At 49.8% G+C, this 20092-nt stretch overlaps 1 protein-coding gene across 7 annotated transcripts in view; it reads left to right on the top strand.

Moving 5' to 3' along the window:
* Positions 1-20092, top strand: part of CTIF (cap binding complex dependent translation initiation factor) — a 155745-nt gene that overhangs the window by 97936 nt on the left and 37717 nt on the right. For 4 of the 7 annotated variants that reach the window (XM_074570407.1, XM_074570413.1, XM_074570408.1 and 1 more), the window contains 2 exons: positions 13431-13872; positions 15649-15978. In XM_074570407.1, the coding sequence (XP_074426508.1) occupies positions 13431-13872; positions 15649-15978 (772 nt within the window). The remainder of the gene's footprint in view (positions 1-13430; positions 13873-15648; positions 15979-20092) is intronic. The other 3 variants (XM_074570414.1, XM_074570410.1, XM_074570412.1) reach the window with 1 other exon arrangement.

The raw sequence follows: 20092 nt of genomic DNA, 5'->3' as shown, positions 1-20092 counted from the left end.
TTCTTCCAGGGTCATTTACTGAGAGCTTTGCAGTGAGAGGAGAGGATGTTTATTAAAGAAAGCAACAATATCGAGGCGTTATTTTAGTGCCGAAGTGCTGTTCCTCGCTGGAACAAAACGAAATGTTTTGGATGGACTGGGTACCCGCCGAAAACGAGCGTGGAGCAAAATGACTTGCGGTGCTTTCGGAGAACTCAACAAACGGTGTTGAAACGGGAGAAAGAGAGGGGAAGGGAAGGAATTGAAAAGGTTGAAACACCCGTTTTCCTTCTCGGTGGGATTTCCAAGTCAAATTAATTAGGGTTAATGGCACAGGGGTCTGAACCCCTGAAGCAGCATCTGGAAATCAGGTTTTCATCCCCTTCTTTATGCTCCAGTTTTCTCCATGCCCTCGTGGGAGCTGATGGGTGTTGCTGGAGCCACCACGGAGACTCACTTTGGGGGCACAGAGGGAATATCTCAAACCCTCTGGGAATGCCGTGGCCATCCACGCTGAGCAGCGTGCAGAGGAGTTGACCCTGCATAACGGTGGTGGTGAAAAGCTCTTCTCCTGAGCAAACTCAGGACCGATAAGTATTTTTTTTTTTTTTTTCCCCTTAAGATTTAGAAACTTTGAACTAGTGGTGAAGGACAGGCCACGTTTACAGGAACAACCGCACCAAAGGCGCATCTCAGAAAGGAATCATAGAATATCTTGAGTTGGAAGGATCCCATGAGGATCATTGAGTCCATTGAGGTCATCACAGGACTACCTAAAACTAAACCCTTTGGCTAAGACAGCTGTGCCGGCTGAAGCTGAGAATCCCGGAGAACAAGGTGAAGAACTCCTCGTTGGAGTGCTGGTCCTTCACGATGAGGTTCCTCAAGGATAAAGTGTTTGTATGCATGAAAGTCCCGAACAAACAGCCAGCACTTGCCCCGCCTGCCTGAGCAGAGCCAGCGGTCACAGGGCATCAGCCGAGAGGTTGGTTACAGGCAATTCAGAGACACATCATCATTTCTTTCGGTTTGATTGTCCGCAACGTCGCTGGGAGTTATTACACTAAATTAATTCTCCGAACTGCAGGTCCCCAGAGGACGATATTGTCTCGGCGGTTTGTTCCTAAAAGGGCTCAGCTGGGTGATTGCGTTACTGCGGCTTAATGAATTATGGCACGTGAGCTGGGCGGCGGTAATTGCCTTTGCGTGCGGAGTGCCTTACGCTGCAACCCCTCCACCCAGCTGGGAGATAAGTCACCTTATCTTATGGTTGCCACACCGTCCCGCGTCAGCAGAGGGGCAGGAGTTTTCCGTTTGAAATTAGATGTGCTAGTGGTGTGCTGGAGCCAGTCGGGAGCTCAGTAGGAGCAGGAGGAGAGCTGTGATGGGTCAGACCAGGCCACCTGGCTTGGTGACCAGCAAAGGACACCAGGAGGAGCGTGAGAAGAACAGGGTATGCGTGTAATGCCGCTTCCCAGCGGGGCTCTCCTCTTCTGAACGGTTGGAGTCGACGATCTTAAAGTTCCTTTCCAACTGAAACGATTCTGTGATTCTCCAGGAATTTACACTTTGAGGATGTGCAGGACCACATTTACTCAAGTAGCTCCTGATGGGTTTTCCTTTCATGATTTTTGGCAATGTACTTTTTGAACCCTTGTAAACTCCTGGTGCTCGTGTCTTCCTGTAGCGCAGCTCCACAGTTTTAACTGTGCGTTATGTGAAGAAATACCTCCTTTTGCTCCTTTTGAACGACGCTTTGTTTCGTTTCGTGAGAGTTAAAGTGCTCGTGTGGCTGTGCCTGCAGACTAAGTGCCTGTTGAATGCTACCTTAGCTCTTCAGTTGTCTTCAGCAAAGAGGGAGTCAGCATTTAAAAGAGGTTTTGCCATTTTGAAAGCAAGAGCATCAACAGAAGCGTTCAGCGGTGCCTGCTGTGGGATCATAGAATGGTTTGGGTTGGAAGGGACCTTTAAAGGCCAGCTAGTCCAACCCCGGTGCCATGAGCGGGGACGTCTTCAACTAGACCAGGTTGCTCAGAGCCCCGTCCAACCTGGCTTTGAACACCTCCAGGGATGGGTGTTCTACCCGTCTCCCACCTCTCTGGGCAACCTGGGCTGAAGTTTCACCACCCTCAGGGTAAAGAATTTCTTCCTTCTATCTTGTCTGAATCTCGCCTTTTTAAGTTTAAAACCATTACCCCTTGTCCTCTCGCTGCAGGACACAGCAATAGGACAACTAAAAAGTTTGTCCCCATCTTTCTTATAAGCTCCCTTTAAGTATTGAAAGGCTGCAATAAGGTCTCCCCAGAGCCTTCTCTTCTCCAGGCTGAACACGCGAACTCTCTCAGCCTGCCCTCGTAGCAGAGGTGTTCCAGCTCTTGGCTCTTTTTTGTGGCCTCCACCCAGGGCACCTTGGTCTTCTTGGTTGTATTGGTGTAGCTTTGGTAGCTGATGATGAGACATTTATTTTTAACCAATAAAGTTAGGCAGGAAAAGTCCTCATCACGTGGGCAAACGTAGGGTGCTGTTGGGGCAATCAGCTGTAGGAAGAGTCACAGGGAAGCAACGCAAGAGCTGTCCTCGAGGAAGACAGCCAGAGATGAAACAACGCTGTGGAGTTTTGTTGTCCATCAACCTCAAAGTGCTTTTTGGCAGAGGGCTGCTCTCAGCAGCTCCCTTTCCCTGCGAGGAAACCAAGACAGAAAGGAGGAAAAAGGCTTAGTTGGACCTTCCCCCGCCACAGACCTTGCAGTGAACCCGTAGCCACCAGAACCTTTTATGTGCGAACCCCGTCACCCATGAGTCCTTCAAGGCTGCTCTTTTAGTGTCGAGTAGTGCAAAACACAACCGTCTACGTGATGCTATTTCAGCTGGCCAGAATTGAGGGAAGGAAATATAGCGGCAGGTTCCTCTGCACTAGGAAACTGATCTGTTATTGAAATGGCTTTCTCTTTGGTGGAGTGTTTCCGGCACGGCTCCTCAGTACTGGAAATGGGTTTATCCATCTACACGTTGTTTTCCAACAAGAGTTCATGGAGGTGTTGTCAGCAGCCGGTCATTGGAGTGAATATGAAGTGAAACAACTTGTTTCTTTCTCCTGCTTTCAATCCTCCAATATAAATGTGCCGTTGCCGGTGATCCGCTTGGAATGAGCGCTGAGGGCTTTGTGCCATCAGATTGCTCTCCAAAGTTACGTAGCAACTGAACTGAGAGGTAAGGGCGAGCAGAAGGCTATGTGAAAAAAGGTCTTATGGCGTTCCCTGTGTCACACGAGGTCTTTCCATGAGACCTGGCCCATTTGAAGAAGCCCGGCAGCACTTTGACAGTGTGGCTGAATGGTTTCACGGGTGACTTCCAGTTTTTGGCCGCGGCAAGCAGCCACCCTCTCGGCAGGAGAGTGTTTACGACCCACTGCTTCTCCTTGGAAGCCCAAGTTGAGGACGTTGGCCCCAAAGACCCGGGAGGGAGCAACGTGCTGAAGCTCTGCAGGGCCTCCTGGCATGGTTAGTGTGCGAAGAAGTTGCCAGCTCGAGCTGTTTGGGCTCTTGTTGCAGAAACAATATTTCTGTCTGACCCCAGTTAGCAACTGATGTTTGCAAAATAAAGAAGTCAAGGCACTGGAAATACTTTCCATTCCCACTCTTGTCTCAGCCCAAAATATTAGTATTAAAAATATTGCATCTATTATATGCAGCTAATATCTCTGCTGGCACGTAAATCACCCAGGGATTTTTCATCTCCGTATTAAAAAAAAAAAAAAAGTTAACTACGCTCTATTTTTGGATATTTGTTAACTGTTTTGTTTCCATTTATTCCTACTAAAGCCACAGCGGTCTGTCTCCAAGGGACCATCTGTGGGAAAGCGAGTCCCTAGATTGATTCGGAAGGTGCCGGGGTCATTAAGAGGCATGAAGGCGTTGAGTATCTGCTCTTTCTCTGATAATGTCTTTATTTAGCGTGACAGCCTCCAGGGCATGAGTGGACAACAGGCTGCTTTCTTTCATTTAAACTAACATTGCTCCATCCATTCCCAGCGTTGTGCACGTGCTGTGGATCATCCGGCTTTCTCGATTAAAGCTGGGGGGCCGCTGGTGCCCAAGCAGCAAGAGCCCGCAGCTACTTGGAGCTGCAGAAGGTGACCCAGCTCTGCTTCTCCACCCGGGCAACCTGTTCCCATCCAAAACTCATCCAAGAGAAAGTAAATTTTCGGAGTGGTTCAGACCCTGGCGTAGCTCAGCACGTCCATGTGAGCCTTAGCATGGAGAGAGGTGGCAGGAACGGGGTCAAGAGGAGACAACTCTTCTTTTGGCAATGGGATGGACTTAGGTAAATGTTTGGGGAACTGCTTAGGGTTGTCACTGGGTTGCAGTAAGTCAATGTCCAGGTGGATCCTAGCTCCCAAAGCTCTACGCTAAATGCTAGAGCGTGCTGCATCGTTTTTAAAGAAGTTTATTTAATAAAGTTTATTTGATAAAGGCTTCTGGCACACAGAAATCCAAAGCATCTCTGCTCCTTGGGTTGGTGTTTTAGCAGATCCCAGTGTCGGAAGTTATTGCTTGCCGTTGACTTTGGGTCAGCTCATGTGTCTGGACAGCTGTTAGGAGATCCTGTCAAATCTTGCCTTAGCTTCTACAGAAAAGACATTTATTTCTTCACTAGAAAGCACTGGTATAAATAGGATATGGAAAAAAAAAAAAAACTTAGGACGTCTCCTTGCTTGCAGGTCAAAGAGTCACAGAGGTTCTAAAGGAAGACAGCTGAACAAAAAGGCAGCAGGTGGGGGCTCGCACGTACTATTTAGGATGTCTCTTGAGAGACGGGACCATGGAGGGACGGTGATGGGCCGTGTCTGTGCATCTTGGCACGAGTTTAAAGTTTATATCTCTCGGAGGATTATCAGATCTCGGGATAACGGACGAGCCTTGGTGTATTTTTAAAGGAGGCAGCCTGGAGTCTGCGATATAAGCTCTTTTATTGCGAAGTAGTAGAAGATGAGTCTTTATTCACTCAACTCGCATTCTTACCAGTAGTCCGGGATCCGCGCGTATTTGCGCACAGCAGACGTTTGGGAAAAGTCATGTCCCATGGTTGTATCTTTCAGCTTTGAACTGTTTCAACTAAACCGGGTGCAGTTCCTTGTCGCTGTATTTTCCTATGGTTTTCATGTAGTTTTTGCAATCGTGTTTACAGTACGTTAAGAATCCAAAAAACCATAATTCCAAGCAATGTAGTTTATGAAGAGAACCGTTTCCAAGCAATTTCTACATGAAATCACTGCAGGGATTTCTACACCAGTCTGGGCAGTCAGCCTTGAAGTCCAGGGGGTGTCTTCCTCGCTGGTTGCCTGGTCTGTGCAACCAAGGCCTCCATCTGGACGTCCCTAATGACTTGTGGGAGATCCAACAAAGCATTTAAAGAGCTGTTTTGGAGCTATCTCGCATGCCATCTGTACTTGGGATGTCTTTCCCAAGCTGGTGTTGCAAAACAGCTACTTAAATTCCTCCTGAAGATTCATTTCCATGAAGCTTAGAAGAAAATAGCTGACTCAGGCAGCCTGTGCGGCCAAGCGTTGCAGTATGCGAGGACTTTCATTGGACTTCGGCAGAAGACAAGTTTGCCCTTCAGTGCTCCGCTCGTTCTGTGCCCATGGACTTTGTGCCGTGTCCTTTCAGCCCAGCGGCACTGTCTCTGCTCCTGCCTGCAGACTGGGTGCTCATCTGGTGGTCCTGTGAGTTGGGGTGTCCATCACTGGTGTGGGAAGTAGTGGACGCTGATGGTGCGAGAAGCAGGGGACGATGATGGTGTAGGAAGTAGGGGACACTGATGGTGTGCAGTGGTGCTGCAGGAAGGCGCAGGGAGAAATCAGGTCTGTTCCGGTGTTTGGAAAGGCCAACTAGCAGAAGATAGTGTGATGAACCACGCTTTGCGTCAATCCTACACCCATTTTTTGGACGCGTTACTGCGTGAGCGCCTTGGGTGTCTCTGTGTGAAGCCCTTCAATCATCGAATCACAGAACGGTTTGGCTTGGAAGGGAACTTTCAAGGCCATCTAGTCCAACCCCCCTGCCATGCGCAGGGACATCTTCAACTAGACCAAGTTGCTCAGAGCCGCATCCAACCCGACCTTGAATGTTTCCAGGGATGGGGCATCTCCCACCTCTCTGGGCAACCACCACCCTCACCGTTAAAAATCCATGCTACCATGGTGGTTTACAGTGAGCCTGGTTATATGGTGATAAAAACAGGCATGATGTCCAGGCCCAAGGGAGGCTTGTCTGCAGCGGCTGCGCCCCAAGACCAAGGCGATGACAAGAGGAGTTGTTCCCAGGTTCCCAGGCGGCTCCTCTGAAGGTTTCATCATGCTTTTCCCAGCAGCCAGATGCTGTGAGATTCATCAAAAACATCTCTGCCCTCATAGTGTTGTTTTTGTTGGCTGTGCTTGTCTTCTAGAGGTTATTGTATGTTTTCAAGGATGCGTACGTCTAAGACCTAAAGCATGCATTGCGTCCCAACGTGTTCAAAGATGATTTTAGATCCTGGTCATCAGCATTTTGACGGGTGGATTTTCTACGCTTCCAAAATGCCACGTCCATCCAGACGCATGGGCTGGGTCTAGTGATCGGGATAGACTTTAACCCTAGTAACAGAAAGGCGTAAAAGAAGTGTGAATAATTTCATTTTTGTTTTCAGGAGCGAACATGACATCTTGTTCCCTTCTCATCTGAGAAAAATGCAAACAAAAATGAAACTGGAGCCAAGTGAAACCAGTTTGAGAGAGAAAGCCAAAGGGAAAACACACACGAGTCCTGTGTTCTTCATCCTTGGAGCTGGTGGTTGTTGCTTTCTGTGGGGTTTTGAGGTTTTTGATTAAATTGGGCGGAACCGTCAAGCTTATTTGGTTGTTTCCCACTCTCGATCCTAACGAGGATAGAAAACGGCCTTGGCTGGGCTGTGGTGCTCCCTGCACCGAAGCAACGCTGAGTTATCACTCTACATGCACGTAAGACATCAGAGTGCCTTTGGTGGAGGTAGGCTTGGTGAAGAATACTTTTGGGGGGAGTCAGGCATCTAGAGTAGAATTTCAGACCTTCCTCCTCATTATATTAATAGCAATATTCCCATTGACCTCCCAGAGCAGAATTAGACCTCCAGGACCAGTTTTAGATGCTGTAAAATTCCACCGGCTCCTAACTGGGATCCTTCCGACCCTCCACTTTGGACCACGACGTCCCTTAGGTGCCCAAAGCCAGTGATGACGGGTAGTTTTGACCGCAGCATCGTTGCCATGCCCAAACTCCTCCGGCAGCGCCTGCTTGGCGATACCAGTCCGGTTATTTGTGGACCAGTTTTCCGATCTGGCTGGAATATGCTTAGTTCTGAAAGGCTGTGCCTGGAGAAATTGGTTCGTTCAGGGAATGTTTCAGAGGACTTTGCTTCTTCCTGCCCTTTCCCTTGTCATGCCGGGTATCCTGGGCAGGTAGCTCGCACAGCAGGGGAGAACCCCGTTACTATCCATCTTTGTGAATTTAACTCTTGTCAGGGGCGACTCTCAAAGTTTTATTTCATTTCCCTCCCTCTCACTGGAACATTACTGTGGGATCTTCAAAAAGAAGGTGAGGAGAGGTGGCCCTTCATCCCTTAGAGCCAGCTCCGCCGGTCCTCTGTTTGCAGGTGCCATCGCCATGAGCCCTGGGGGGCGCTCTGCTCTTCCAGCTTTGGGGGGTGCCACGGATGAGTGGGATTTGGAGCTCTCATGGGAGTGGAAGGTCCCACAGAGTCCATTTCTGCAGCAGGTCTCAATCTGGCCCTTGTAATGGCAATTGCTAATTAATTGGCAGGCATGGTAATAGCAAAGCTGATCGTGTGATACTCCTGAGGCTTAGCGTCGTACTGCTGGGGCCGACCCTGGCACAGAGATGAGGTCCTGCCTGGGCAGAAGAAAGGATGGAGAGAAACTCTCTGTCCGCAAAATGCAACGAGGAACGTTTTCATTCAAGCACCGGGAGGATGAAGGGGATGCGGAAGGTTTGACTTTGGCCGTGGCACCACTCTTTGTTCTCAACTTCTTGCCCAAGTGGCTGCAACTCCGTATCAGTTGTTAATTGCTGGGTGGCCTTGGCCGTGCCCGCCAGATATCAGGCTCTGCACAAAAGCAGGACAAAACCATCATCCCTCCCCTGCGAGGCGCTTAGCGTCTCCAGGAGGGTTTGTCCCATGGGAGAGTTACCTGGGATTGAGGACAAGCATGATGTCCAGGCAGGTTCTTCAGAAGCAAGAGCCAGGATGCCCAGAGCACCCTGTTCCTGAGCCCACGGACGAGATCTCGGTCTGTTTGGCCGGATGGGATGCTCCGCGCCGCAGGGTAGATGTCACGAGTGCCGTTGGAGATGTAGCTCCTTACCTCTCGGTATTTGCAGGGATTGCCTAACCAAATCTCCGCGCGACCACCAGGAGAATGTAACCCCGCGTTGTCCTCCAGCTTCCCACGTGCCAGACAAATGGTGGGGGCTCTCGGAGGACTTGTCTTGTTCGGCGGGGGCGAGGGGGGATATGAGCAGGGCTGACGGGATGGAGCAACTGTGTTTTTAGACTACAGCTGTCCACGTGTCTGGAGTTACTTTCCCCAGCCTTGTGCCTTCCAGCCCCTTTCCTTGGGACAAAACGATGTAGTAAAAACTTGCAGGAATCCCATATTTCTGAGCACGTAGGCTGATAATCACCGAGACAGCTGAAGCCTTAGGTTTGTTTGCGTAGGCTCCTCTGACAGAGCAGACATTTGTCAGATCTAAATTCTGTTGAAAGGTATCTCGTTTAGTTAATTAAATCAAAAAAAAAAATCGGTGGAGAAACGATAGCAGAAGCGATACCGTCCTATTTCCAGCTTGGCAACCCTGACTCTCTCCCCTTGGTTTTTAGTACTTCTGCACTTTTCTTGTGACTCTGAATGTCGCTTTAGTTTCTACGTTGACCGGTGGCCAAATCCCTGGTCCCACTGAAGTTTTGAGCTGAATCAGGATTTGGCCTTTGAAGAGAAAATAGTTATTTAACGTTAGACGGGGTCAAGAGGTGAGAGACCATTGTGCTATCTAGATGCTTTTTCTTGTAGCCGAACTAAGGTCCCCTGCAAGGTGCCGTGTCCTTATGGCAAAGGATGACCAGAGAGGGACAGAAAAAGGATTTCCCAGTAGCTGTGGTATTTTTCTGGGGTGAATCTTTCCTTTTCTTGGAGATGTGGCTGTGTGATTCAAGCTGTTCCTCCCTTTGGAATCGCGCGCCTAAAACCCTGGGCTGGGGAGTGCCTTTGGGTTCCTACATGGTCACCCCAAGCCACCATCTCGGCTTTCCTATCCTCAAGAAAGCAGCAGGTTGTTTCCCTCAACTCAACTCACAATGGGTGTGTTTGGTGGGGTGCCCTGGTCCCCATCTTGCTCCTTCCCCAGCGTCTCAGTCGCACCTGAGAGCAAGGATGAGATATAGAATCATAAAATGGCTTGTGTTGGAAGGGACCTCAAAGATCATCTTGTTCCACCCACCCTGCCCTGGGCAGGGACACCTCCCACCAGACCAGGTTGCTCCAAGCTCTGTCCAACCTGGCCTTGAACCCCTCCAGGGATGGGGCAGCCACAGCTTCTCTGGGCAACCTGGGCCAGGGGCTCACCACCCTCACACCAAAGAATTTCTTCCCAATATCTCATCTAAATCTCCCCTCTTCCAGTTTAAAACCGTTCCCCCTCGTCCCATGGCTCCCCTCCCTGATCCAGAGTTTCTCCCCCCATCTTTCCTGGAGCCCCTTGAGGGACTGGAAGGGGCTGGAAGGTCTCCCCGGAGCCTTCTCTTCTCCAGGCTGAACCCCCCCAGCTCTCTCAGCCTGTCCTCCCAGCAGAGGGGCTCCAGCCCTCCCAGCATCTCCGGGGCCTCCTCTGGCCCCGCTCCAACAGCTCCGTGTCCACCTTGTGCTGAGGACTCCAGAGCTGGACGCAGTACTCCAGGTGGGGTCTCCCCCGAGTGGAGCAGAGGGGCAGAATCCCCCCCGTCGCCCTGCTGGCCACGCTGCTGGTTTTCAGCCCGAGATACTGTTGGCTTTCTGGGCTGCCAGCGCATATTGCTGGCTCACGTTGAGCTTCTCATCCACCCCAACACCCCAAGTCCTTCTCCTCAGGGAGGGGACAACCCAATCTCCCCAGCTTTGCGATGCTGTGCGGTGAAAAAAGCATTAAGAACCGGGCCCCGTTCTCCCCGCTTTGGCTCTTCTTCGCCGCCGAGTCCTATTTCTTCTTGGCTTTTCTTCTTCGCCGGGGTGTTGGGAAGATAAAAGCGCACAACAAGTCTTTGCCTGAATGCTGGATGATCCTCTAGACCCCTGCCTGCTGCCAAGTCACGGACGTGGCTTCTTGTTTGCCATTCTCCTTCCTTTGCCTTTTATTTCTTGCAAATTTTTTCCCCCTCACTTGTTTAACTCTGGTGTTTTCTGTCCTGTGGTCGGTGACTGCGGAGCTTTGGTTCGTGTTTGCTCTGCCCCTTGTCGTGGAGCTTGTTTGTTGCCTTTTAGCCGTCCTTTACGGGGACGGAGCTCCCCGTCCTCTCCCTGTCTTATTGCAAAAGCCCCGAACCGAACAATATCTTGCACGTTCCACATTGGCCGAAGTGTTGGGTGTTTTTAATCTTCAACCTTTTTGTTTATTATTTTTATTATTATTAATTATTCTTTCCCAGCCCTTAAACAGAAACAGTTTGGTTTAGAATATCAATACGTCTTTAGGAAAAAAAAAAAAAAAAAAAAAAAAAACAAAAAAAACATCCCGGCGTGCGTTTCTCGCAGGAATTTACAGCGGCGGTTGGTTCCCAGCTCATTTCCAGGCGTTTTGCCTTGGCTCTGCTTAAATTATAGCTGCGTCCGTGTCCAACTTTCAGCATTTCTGTGCGATGTTTGCAGCTTGAAGACAGTAGCAGCCTGTCTGGCTCATAACCCAAGGCTGAAAGCACACCCAAACGGTTAAACTCGGGCGGTCGAGAGGAGAAAAGAACAAAACCACGGAAAGCTGAATTATAGCAGCAAAAACTCTTGCCCGCTTAAGCATTTGGGGGCTCGGTACTAGAGAAAGGTTTTCACTAACTTTTATTTTGACATTCCCCTTTTAATAAGCGTCGCTCTTTACAGAGCGGTTTATGCGATTGCGTTACTGAGAGGAAACAAAGAAACGCCAGGAAAACTTGATGTGGAGAATCTGTCCTCATAAAATCCTCGTAAGCTCCAGCAAACAGGAAAGCTTCCCCCGGCTCCTTTTATTTTATTATTATTTTTTTTTTAACTCCCTGCCATTCAGCTTGTTTTTTTGTTGTTTTTTTTTTTAAATAAAAAAAAAATAAAGTAAAATAAATCCATGTTGAATATCTCAGAAAAGCGGATCCGGTGGTCTGAGACGAAACACAAATTCCTTCCGCTGCCGCCGCGAACAAGCCTCTTCGCCCCGCGTTGGCCAAACGCGAGCCCTCGCTCTTTATGGTTAAGAGCCAGTTGGCCTCGGAAAATAGGTTTTAACTCCCGGGGATGCCAAGGAATACAGATTTGACGGGCAGATGGCTTTGGCAGGCAGGGTTGGAGACTGTTTAGCCGCTGACCATTGAAATGTATTTGTGAATGGCCGCTTCCCTCGGCCGAATGCGTTTAGGCGAGCGGTGCGGATGATGAAAATAAAATTAATTGCTATGCGGCGGGTTTAAAATAAAGGCTGCTATTTATCCGAACGGAGGCGGGGGTTTCGGGTAAGGGAGGAGGCTGAGCAGGGGGATTATAATGGGTGCAAACCAATGTGGTCGCTGCAGCGCTCACGGTTGTTTCCCTGTTTCAGGGAACGATGCTGGGGAGATGTCCCTGGTGAGCCTCCAGCGCTGCTCCCAGCAGCCTTGTAAGGAGCCGAGAATTAAAGCATCCCGTGTGCTCTCAGAGCCAATATTGAGTGTTAAAGAGGCAGCAAGCAGGCAGGGAGCTGCCGCCGTGCTTAGGGTTAACCCTGCGCCATCCCAGGTGAAGGCAGCCGATCTCCATCTTCACGGAGGCCATCTCCATGGATGGATCTCCATCTTAATTGAATCCTCAACAATGGCTTGCCAGCTCAACCTTCTCCGCTGGGGAGAGCCACGCTGCAGCCTGTGTGGAAATCCGAAATGTCCGAGGCTGCTCTCCTCTGAGGACAGGCTGAGAGAGTTGGGGTTGTTCAGCCTGGAGAAGAGAAGGCTCCGGGGAGACCTTCTAACGGCCTCCAGTACCTGAAGGGGGCTACAGGAGGGATGGGGAGGGGCTGTTTCAGGGAGTGTAATGATACGATGAGGGGAAACAGTTTTAAACTGGAAGAGGGGAGACTGAGATGAGATCTGAGGAAGAAACTCTTTGCTGTGAGGGTGGTGAGCCCCTGGCCCAGGTTGCCCAGAGAAGCTGTGGCTGCCCCATCCCTGGAGGGGTTCAAGGCCAGGTTGGCCGGGGCTTGGAGCAACCTGGTGTGGTGGGAGGTGTCCCTGCCCAGGGCAGGGGGGTTGGAACTGGATGGTCTTTAAGGTCCTTTCCAACCCAAACCATTCTATGATTTCTTCCATTCAACCATTGTTTTTTGGGGACCTGCCATCTCAGCTACCGGTTACAGCCGGCACACAGGGGCTTGCTCACCCCTTGGGAGCCACTGTAGTCTCTCAAGCAAACCATTTGCGGGCAATTCCTCCTCTTTACGCCTGTTGAATTTCCATGTTATCCCCTTGGAGCCGTATTCACCTAGCCTCCTATCCAGAGTTAGTGGTCCTGGCTCTCCACGCTGCCAGAGCTGCGGGTGGTCCTCAGCTTGTTCATCCATGTGCACGTCCTCTTCCAGCTTAGCAATGATGAAGGACGTGCATAAAGAAAGCATTTGGTCTGGCCACCTTTTTTACTTGGTAGTTTGCTTTTTAGCTTTTTTTGCTCTCTTAGAAATTCCTGATACGCTTAAAATGATGCACCGCGAACCAATGGGGTGTTGGTACAGCAGAGGTGGTAAGCAAAGGGGAGCAAGGAATGCTGCAGGCCAGGGGTATTGGAAGCTCCTTAGATCTTCAAAGAAAATATCTCCTGATATTTCTTGCCTGCCTGAGTTCCCGCTGCTGAGCTGGGACTCACCAGGTCTTCCCTGGTTTAATGTGGAAGCAACGCAGAAAACACAGAGAGCTGGGAGAGATTTTCCTCCAAAGACAAGTTGTCTAACTGTTCGTGAAAATTTGCTGCTGAAATATGCCTGTTATCGAAAGAGGTTGAGAGGCGTGAGTTGGTACTAGGTTGTGTTAGACGCCAAGAAATCGGCTCCCCTTTTGTGCTAGGGAGACCCCCAGAGCCCACCCACCAAGGGCCAGGCTGTTTGGTGGGATAGAAGATGTGTTGACCAAACAGGACCACGCGGGAAAGGGTGTACTAACGACTTCCTTTGACTTTCCAGGAGACAGCAGAGACTTCCCGGTGGGAACAAGCCTCAACAGCACGCAGATCATCAGCAAGGTGGCACCAAACACAACAGGGACCACCAGAAACTCTACCAAGGAGGCCAGGCCCCTCACTCCTCAGGCAGGACGGGCCACCACGGCTACAGCCAGAACCGGAGATGGCACCACAACCAGAAACACTCGCCCAACGACAAAGAAACGCACAGAAACGCCAAAGAGACTGAGAATTTGAAAATCGAGGACACCTCGGTCTGCACGGTGCATATTCCTGCGGAGACGCACCGAGGCCCGGAGGCTGTGGAGAAGCAGTCTCAGCAGTACATCCAGGAGTCGGAGACCAAGCGGAAAGACAGTATTCACGAGCGCATTGGGGAAAGACCCAAGATCAATTTGCTTCAGTCTTCCAAAGACAGGCTGCGGAGGAGACTAAAAGAAAAGGTATTATTTCTTAGGGAAACGTTGAGTTTCCCTTTTTCCAAGAGTCTGGCTGTTGGCCGTTCTCCATACAAAGGGGAGGGTGGGCTCAAGGGACCTTTCCATGAGTGCACCCAACTTGTCTTAATCTCTCAGCGTCAACACTTCTCTTGAAGTGTCTTTGTGCTTCTTCAGGGGGCCATTTATTGACACAATGCTTCTTGGTTGAGGTTGCTACCAGCTGGAGTTCTCCAAGGAGGACTGGGAACTCTCCCCGCACCCACGCAAAGACCCCTGGGGAAGGCTGGTGCACGCGTGAGCTGCAACGCGGGTGCTCCTTCCCCAGCAGCTCATCGCAACTGACTGCCTCCTGCTCTGCAGAGCTCATGTGCTTTGCAAGGAGGCCTAAAAAAGGCAGTTTGTCTCCACAAAAGGCAGTTTGTCTCCACAGTTACAGAGCTTTGCCTTTTGAGTGCTGAATAGTTGGAGTCAGCTACTTAAAAGCCGATATCCATTTATCTCAGCAATGAATTGAAACGCCCTTATCTTTCCCCCTTCCTTCCAACAACCCAACAATAACAAAACTATTGCATGCAAGTGACGGAGGAGAAATCCTTTTTGGAAACAATATTCAGCCTCAGATTTGTGAGGAATTCAGAGATGATATCTGCATTTGCCCCCTGTGAAACTCCGATTCTTTCTCTCGAGATTCTTTTGTCAGACTGGAAAATGCGCCCCTGGGGGTATCTCCAACGAGGTTTCCAAAATACGTAGCAAAAATAACCTGAACATATACAATTCCATGGGAGTGCGTGTTGGAAATGTATACCTTTGAGTGCATGTGCATTTACTATTTATGTACGTGGCATGAGGGGGAGGAAGAGATTTTGTTAGTTATTTTTATGTTCTTTAAAGCAACGGGAGTAGAGCAGAGACTTTCAGAGTATTCATTTTAATGCCTGCCCTGCGAATTTATAACCTTCTAAGAAACGCAGCACGTAAGCACCCGCTCTTGGGTGGGTGTAGTCAACACAACTGGTCCTCCCGATGGGAGTTTTGGACAGCATCCAACTGCTAGTTGGGGCCAGGGTTGGCCAAAAAATTTTGCCCCAGGTTCGTGTTGTCTGGCACATTTTGTATTCAACTAGAAGAAGGGAAGGGAGCAGACTGTAACGAGCAGGATGCACGCCTTCCGCTGGGGGAAAGGGACAAATGCCTCATTAAATGTTGAACAGAAGCGATAAATTCGACGGTAGCGGCACAAAGTGAGACGTGTAACAGTCCAGAGATGGAAAAGTTAAGATCTTGTTTTTCTAATGCCGGGAGGATGTGACATCTTTGATCTCAGTTTAGAAGGTGAAATGTATCTTTTTAAAAAGTAGGTATTTTTGTAGGACGGTTCTCTGAGCATTTTGCAAACACCAGCGCGCTTTCGAAATAGAGGCAAAAATATATCCATTATCACCATGTTGCAGACACCTCCAGAAACCTGTCCGAGATGCTGAAGGCAGTCGGGAGTGGTCTGACCTCGGCCTCCTGGCTCAGGAGCGTGGAGCCCATCTTCTCCTTGAGCCAAGGGGGAGGACTCTGGGATTAAGTGCTGTGGGAAATGGAGAAAGAGAACATTTATGGGGCAAGACTCATTCACTTGTGGTTTTCAATGCTGAGATGACACCGTTGTACCTTTAAACAATGCTTTGCTTTTTCTATGTCTGTTTATATGTCTCCCCAATCCCCTTCCCCCTTTGCTGTTTGCGGAAGGACAAGGGCTGATATATCTGTTTTTTCCTTGTGTAACAGATGCCTTGTCTTTCCCTTTTCACGGACCAGGACGAAGTCACGGTGGAAACCACCAATCCTGAAAAGAACAAAATGGACAAATTAATTGAAATCCTCAACAGTATGAGGAACAACAGCAGTGATGTTGACTCCAAACTCACCACCTTTATGGAGGAAGCCCAGAATTCTACCAACTCTGAGGAAATGCTAGGGGAGATAGTCAAGACCATCTACCAGAAAGCGGTGACAGACCGCAGCTTTGCTTCCACGGCAGCCAAGCTCTGTGACAAAATGGCCCTTTTCATGGTGGAAGGAACCAAATTCCGGAGTCTGCTCCTCAACATGTTGCAGGTAATGAGATAAAATTAGTTGGGTAGATACCTGCAGCTTCACCCTGCCTGATCTTACCACGCATTTGGACAGGAGCTGAGCTGTTACCAAATTCATTTTGAAGGCAGTTGATGAGAGGACAACAGAAGCGTACCTGCTATTTTGTCTGTGCACATCTTTAGTGGTTACCATAGATAACGTGGCACTGAGGGCATTGTCAAGTTGCTCTTCATTCCCGTTTCTTGAGCTGTACGTGGAATTACCGTCTCTGACACCAGGGCCCGTCTGTGAAATGGGTGGGTGACTTGCGTCAGCATCCTCATGGCATGAAGAGAAGTGAACGTGGAGGGTCTTACGGTGGAGGGTCTTACGGTGGAGGGTCTTTGCTGCTCTTTTCGGCTGAAGTCCATCTCAGCACCTGACGTTATCAAGTTAAGTCATGGTCCCTGACTGGGCTGTTGGTTGCATCACCTGGTTTCTGATTGCAACCCAGACTTAAATAATTTGTGTCTTTGCTAATTATTCTGGGCGACAACAGGATGACCATGAGGCAGCGATGTGCCCTTGTGGCCAAGAAGGCCAGTGGCATCCTGGGCTGCATCAATAAGAGTGTGGCAAGCAGATGGAGGGAGGTCATCCTCCCCCTCTGCTCTGCCCCAGTGAGGCCACATCTGGAGTACTGTGTCCAGTTCTGGGCTCCCCAGTTCAAGAAGGACAGGGAACTGCTGGAGAGGGGACAGCAAAGGGCTACCAAGATGATGAGGGGATTGGAACATCTCTCTTATGAAGAAAGGCTGAGGGATTTGGGTCTTTTCAGTCTGGAAAAAAGACGACTGAGGGGGGATCTTATCAACGCTTATAAATACTTAAAGGGTGGGTGTCAGGAGGATGGGGCCAGGCTCTTTTCAGTGGTGCCCGGGGACAGGACAAGAGGTAACGGGCACAAACTTGAGCATAGGGAGTTCCTTCTAAACCTGAGAAGGAACTTCTTTCCTTTGAGGGTGGCAGAGCCCTGGAAGAGGCTGCCCAGAGAGGTGGTGGAGTCTCCAATTCTGGAGACATTCAAAACCCGCCTGGACGCGTTCCTGTGCCACCTGCTCTGGGTGACCCTGCTCTGGCAGGGGGTTGGACTAGATGATCTCCAGAGGTCCCTTCCAACCCCTGCCAGTCTGTGATTCTGAGTTTATTGGTACACGTAGCACTGGTTATTGTTCTACTCCAAAACCATCAGCGAAAGCAAAGTTTGAGGGGAGAAAAAAGCAGTGGCTCTGATACCTGGTCCGTGATAACGGGAAACAGGACTGTCCTCAACTGCCCACGGTCTGCTGGGGGGAGCGTGTTTTACCGTAGTGCCACCATCAAAAGAGGGGTTGCTTTCTGGGGAGGGTGTCACACGGACCTCCGTCTTTCTGCCTCTCTGGAGACAGGCCATATGGGGCTGAAACCATGGATTTCCGTCCTTGATTTAATACGCGTTTCCATTTGGCTGTTCCTTCACGCACACGTGTCATCTGCGGCATGGACAAAGCTCTCCTTTCACTTCTCTGTTCTCTGAACGTATTTGGTGCCCAGCGTCACTCCAATTTTTGACACATCTTCTTGCCCTTCTGCTCTTGTTGGAGATCATCCCTTGGACGCTGTGCCTGGCTGCCTGTACCTTGCGCGGGCCGAGTTGGCTTTTGGGCAAGACAGCAAGCAGGGAAATAAAAAGCAAAATAAAAATAACGAAAATGAATATTTAACGTAACCTAAGATAATTCTGCAAAGTCGCTGGTCCGGTTTTGTTCCTGTCATTGCTCTGGGCGCGTATCAAACCCAGCATCTCTCCCTGGGCCCACTTCTTCTCCACTTTCCCCTACAAAGCCCTTGGGTGGCAGACGCATCTGCCCATTGCGTGTACCAGGCGGTGATTTTTTTCCGATCGATTTCTTTCCAAAGCGAGTATAAAAGCGGGAGGAGACAAATTGTGGTCGGCACCGGTCCCAGATTTGGCAGCAAGGGGGTGGAGGGGGCTCTAAACCCCCCACGCATCCCGCTCTTCCCATGCCAGGTCCTTCTTGTGTCTTTCCCCGTTTGACTGAGCAAGGCTAAGAAATCCAAAGTAAAGTCCAGGAGCGATGGCCGGGGAACAGCCGGGTGTTACCCAAAAATTGAGGATGATGACGTCCTTCTGGGTTAGGAAGGACTCTTCCAACTTGCTTTCTTCTCTTCCCCCAGCATTTCCACCCCTACCAACAGACCCAGTAGACTGATTTATACTGGAGCGTCACGGGCAATAACAACTGGCTTCGTATTCACCTCTTCGTAGCCCGAATGTAGGATAAATAATATATCTCCTATCTCCAAAGAGTCCCAAAGTGCTTTCCAGGAGCATGTAGCCAGTCTCGGCGTGACTGGAGCACGATGCCCGTCGTGGAAAGCTGGGAAGAAAAGAAATGCAAAGACTGAGCAGGGGGTGCGGGTGACTGAGTTCACGGGCTGGAGCACGGAAAAATACGTCGAAGGGATTTGCTCAGCCCCAAACTGCACATCTATTAAAATTGTCTCGATGGGGCAAAAGGCGACAGATCTCTACAGGTCAAAAGCAAAGTGCTACGTGAAATTCAATAATTTAACATTTCCTTTCTGATAGTGAAGGACTTTGACTTTCTCCGAGCATAGTTTCTTTTTCCGACCAAAATAATCAGATGCATTCACCACAGATTCCTGCAATCCTTTGGTCAAGCCCTAAATTGGGAATATTTGTGATACATTTGGGCTTGATACCCCTGACTGGAGACAGACCCGGGTATGAAGCACAAAAACCTCATTGGAGTTGCCTTGATGGGAAATAAGGGGGGGTTGATGGTATTTCTACATGATGCGTTATCAATAGCAGTATGGTATATTGGATAATATATGGATTTTATGGAGTAATACGGATCTATCTTGATGCATTAATACATCGATATGATAGATTGATACACGGTTGATGATACAGTGTTGATAATATCAATATATCGATATATATAGTTGATAATGTAACATTACCCAGCTCCAGTCCTAGCCCATCAAACATTTTCCATCAGCCGTTTCTAGATAATTTACCATTAATTAAAAAAAAAAAAAAAAAAAAAAGAAACTTTAATGAAACGCTTGCTCCAGAGCTGGATTTATGTCTCTCTGGCACCTTTCAGACTAATCCGATCCTCGGATGTAAGGAGCTCGGCTTGCCGAGCACCGGCGAGCTGGGGAATTATTCTGCCGGGGTGTGATAAATCGGGATCAACGTGATCCCCCCCCTGTGCTGCTGGCGCCTAGGGCTGGACCGCTCGCCCCCCCATCTGCTCCCAGCAGATGCTCCTGTTTTGTAGGAGCTTGTTTGTCCCTTTCTCTTGGGACCGCAATGGCAACGGCTCAGCCCCACCGGAGGATCTCATAAATTAATGCGTTAACCCGTTGAGCCACCCTGCCAGCATCCCGGTACCTACAGACGGCATCCCTATATCCAGCAAGGATTTTTCCCACCGAACGGGCAACAAACTGTCTTTTTAACCTGGTTCCTCTTGTGTTTTCAGCTGTTGACAAGGTGCTCGCGGCTCGGGGGCTGCCCGTGTTGACAGCTTATCTCAGGGGACTTGTTTTGATCCCAAAACAGATGCCAGCGCCGCGGCACGGGAACGCCATCGCGTCACCCCCCTCCCTGCCGAGAGCTCCTCTAGAGACCGTCCCCCCGGCCGGCGTTACACCATTTCAGGCCCTAAGAGGATCTGTCAGGGAAAATTCTGATTTGAATTTATCCCTCGCTCTGTGTCGTCGTCCCAAATCTGGGCTGAGCCTGGAATTTAAGTGCTGCAAACCTTTCGGGATGCTGAAGGGAGATGCGGAAAGGGGAGTCTTGGGGGTGGCCGGCTGGTCGAGCTCGGGGAGATGCTGCCACACGGGGGTTCAGCACTGGCGGGGGGTGGCGGGGGGGCGTTAATTGCCTTTGATTTTCCGCTCATTGAGTTTGGTGCAAGGAGCAATTTTGGGCTGCTCAAGCCTTTGGGATGGAGCTGGCCAAATTGGTCCCAGGGAGCTTGGGAGGATGGAGGTACGCGAGAACATCCTGGTGAACACATATATAGTTTCTTCGTCGCTCTAGAAATTCCTTCTT

This window comes from Larus michahellis, chromosome Z (assembly GCF_964199755.1).
Source record: "Larus michahellis chromosome Z, bLarMic1.1, whole genome shotgun sequence".
Lineage (NCBI taxonomy): Eukaryota > Metazoa > Chordata > Aves > Charadriiformes > Laridae > Larus > Larus michahellis.
This window is presented reverse-complemented; position numbering and strand designations above follow the sequence as displayed.